The sequence below is a fragment of the Myotis lucifugus genome, unplaced genomic scaffold (genome assembly GCF_000147115.1).
Source record: "Myotis lucifugus unplaced genomic scaffold, Myoluc2.0 scaffold_75, whole genome shotgun sequence".
Lineage (NCBI taxonomy): Eukaryota > Metazoa > Chordata > Mammalia > Chiroptera > Vespertilionidae > Myotis > Myotis lucifugus.
Window position 1 is genome coordinate 5,131,120 of NW_005871123.1, and position 2,929 is coordinate 5,134,048.

The 2,929-nt window shown below is 35.1% G+C and overlaps 1 protein-coding gene across 2 annotated transcripts in view; it reads right to left on the bottom strand.

The window, feature by feature from the left end:
- The window catches only part of CADM2 (cell adhesion molecule 2), a 170,135-nt gene that overhangs the window by 141,447 nt on the left and 25,759 nt on the right, over positions 1–2,929 (bottom strand). For both annotated transcript variants that reach the window (XM_006090551.3, XM_006090550.3), the window contains exon 2: positions 2,470–2,640. In XM_006090551.3, coding sequence (XP_006090613.1) covers positions 2,470–2,640 — 171 coding nt within the window. The remainder of the gene's footprint in view (positions 1–2,469; positions 2,641–2,929) is intronic.

Sequence of the window (2,929 nt, forward strand, 5' to 3'; positions counted from 1 at the left end):
GCCTATGAACTAAACATTTTTGTGTGCCCCTCTCTACCCCCGCAATTCACATATTAAAAATTAATTCCCAATGTGATATTAGGGAGTGGGGCCTTTTGAAGGTCATGCCTGAGATTAGTGCCCTTATAAAAAAGAGCCCAGAGGGCTCCTTTAGCCCCTTCTGCCAAGTGTGGACAGAGAGAGAAGATAGCCCTCTAGGTACCAGGAAGCAGGCCCTCACCAGGTACCGAATGTGCCTGAACCTTGATCTTGGATTTCCAGCACGTAGAACAGTAAAAAATACATTTCTGACCCTAGCTGGTTTTGCTCAATGGATAGAGCCTCGACCTGTGGACTGAAGGGTCAGGATTTGATTCTGGTCAAGGGCATATGCCCGGGTTGTGGGTTCGATCCTCAGTAGAGGGCATGCAGGAGGCCGCAAACCAATAATTCTCTCTCGTCATTGATGGTTCTATCTCTCTCTCCCTCTCCCTTCCTCTCTGAAATCAATAAAAATATATTTTAAAAAAAGAAAGAAATAGATTTCTGTTGTTTAGAACCCACCCAGTCTGTGGTATTTTGCTAAAGGGGCTTAAATTTACATATGTTGAATTTTTATTTAATGTCATAAACTTGACTTAATTTGTCTAGCTTGCTCCTCATAGAAATTAATTCTCTAGCTTATATTCAAACCTTAAGCATTTTCAATAATTGTCCCAAGGTCTCACTGCAAATAAATTTTGAAATTTGGAGATAACCACAGGTTGAGCTATGAAATATGCTTGCTTCTGAACATGTTTCAATGAGAACAGGAAGAAAATTAAAACTAATGTAATATAATAAAAGTATTTAAAATTATAATAATTTCAACAGCAAGTAAACTAAGAATACTTAAACCATGATGGGCAATAATTAAAAATCTTAATCAGATTAACATTTTTTCTATCAAGAATAATTTTTAAAAGTCTGGTTCCCTGGTACTTTCGAAATTTTCTCATAATATTCTCTCTTTTTTCCCATAGTTCACTCTACCCCAGTTTCACAGATATTTTTGCTGTTTACAGAAACATAAAAAATAAAGGGATGCTCCTATCTCATGGTCTTTATACTTGCTTTCCCCTCTCTGTGTGTGTATGTGTATACACAATATTACACATCTGTATATATACAGCACACACACACACACACACACACACACACTTTCCTTGACTTCCATTCCCACCTCTCCAATTGAACTCCTTATCACCACCCCTGATTTATATTTTCCCATATACATTACTACATAACATAATATATGTTGTAGTCATTTATTTTGCTTTTCTGTCATTCCTCCCTGGAACAGATGCTGTAAAAGTTTGTTGCTGTTAGTGGTGATGGTGATTTTGACGCTTGGGGACAATCTTGATTTGTTTTGTTGTTCTTTTTGACCACTAATGCAACCCCAGTGTCCAAACAATATCTGTTACACAGTAGGCACTCAAAAACTTCTTGTTGAATAAATAAGTAAATGAAAACAAAACTTGAGACATATTACAAGACCAGTACTTATATTTAAAATGTTAGTATTTAATGTAATTTTACATCTCACTTCTACATTCAATCTATAACTTTAATAGATAAAAGCAAACAAAAATCTCTAATATTTAAAAATCAAGTAATCCAATTCAGAAATACATTCTGTGTTCTCCTCTTTTTCTTTCCCACATTATCTTACTTATTTCAATTCATTTAATTTCATATTTATAGATCACCTCTCCCAAGGACCTTGCCAACAACTAAAATGTTATGATTACAAGTTCACTATTTGTTAGTTGTGTGAACTTGGCCAAGTGACTCAACCTGTATAATCTTTGGTGTCTTCATCTGTCAATTTTGACTAAAGTTAGAGTAACTGATGCCCTTACAGATAAATGAGATGAGATGATGCCAGCAAAACATTTAGCACCTCCTCTGAACTATTGGTGTCATCAAATTAATTTTGTTCTTATCTCTTGTAAATAATAATGCTATTTATAAAGTAAACATGGTAGATATATTCTTGCAGTCATATAGACAGTATATTTCATACAGAAAGTAAAAGAAACGAGTCTAATTTTAAAGTCACAGAGAGAAAGCCACATTTGCATGCAACAGTTACATACATACAATAAAGCTCATCAATGCCCTTTTCAGATTCCCAACTCTCTGATTCTGCCAAAATTACCACTCCTCCTCCCCTACTCAGATGTACACACAGACATCAAGCCACTCACTATTTGGAAGGTAATGAGGAGTTTTAACCTTTTGATGCCACCTTTATTTTTCTTCCTTGACTGTAATGATACTCAGCTAAGAACTTCTTTCCTTTGAACATGATTAATGCTATTGAGGGTACTTTTACTGCATTTTGCTGTACATATCCTGTAACTTTACCTAATTTCGAAATGATTTTAAATGCAGATGAGCAGATTTGCTGCCGATATAAATGGGGAGGAAAGAGCTTTTACTTACAGTGTATTTCTAGCACCTGCATCGCTACCTGAGGAGTGGCATTGAGGGATTCATGGTCGACTCTGCAGATAACCGCCACACCGTCGTCGCTCCTGTCCACTCGGAAATCCAGTGTGCTGCTGACAGTGAAAGTCTTGCGATTTGCATCCTCTTCTTTTAAATATTTTACATCTGAAAATAAAATATAAATTAAAACTTTCTGTGACAGTCTCCTTCAATATGTAACATTCCATTTAAGAAGAGGGCAATTTTAATGAATTAGAAATCAAAATGAAGGACTAAGGTTAAGATACCATTCTAATAAAATCTTAAATATAGTTGAGGAAAAACGCTGTCCCATTTTCTCAAAACTCTTAGTGGATGCACCTTCTTCCTAAACTTATCAACTTTTAAAAGCAAATATTTGTTAGTTTAACATTTAATCCATTTGAATTTGAGAAAATAAAAATACACTACTTGA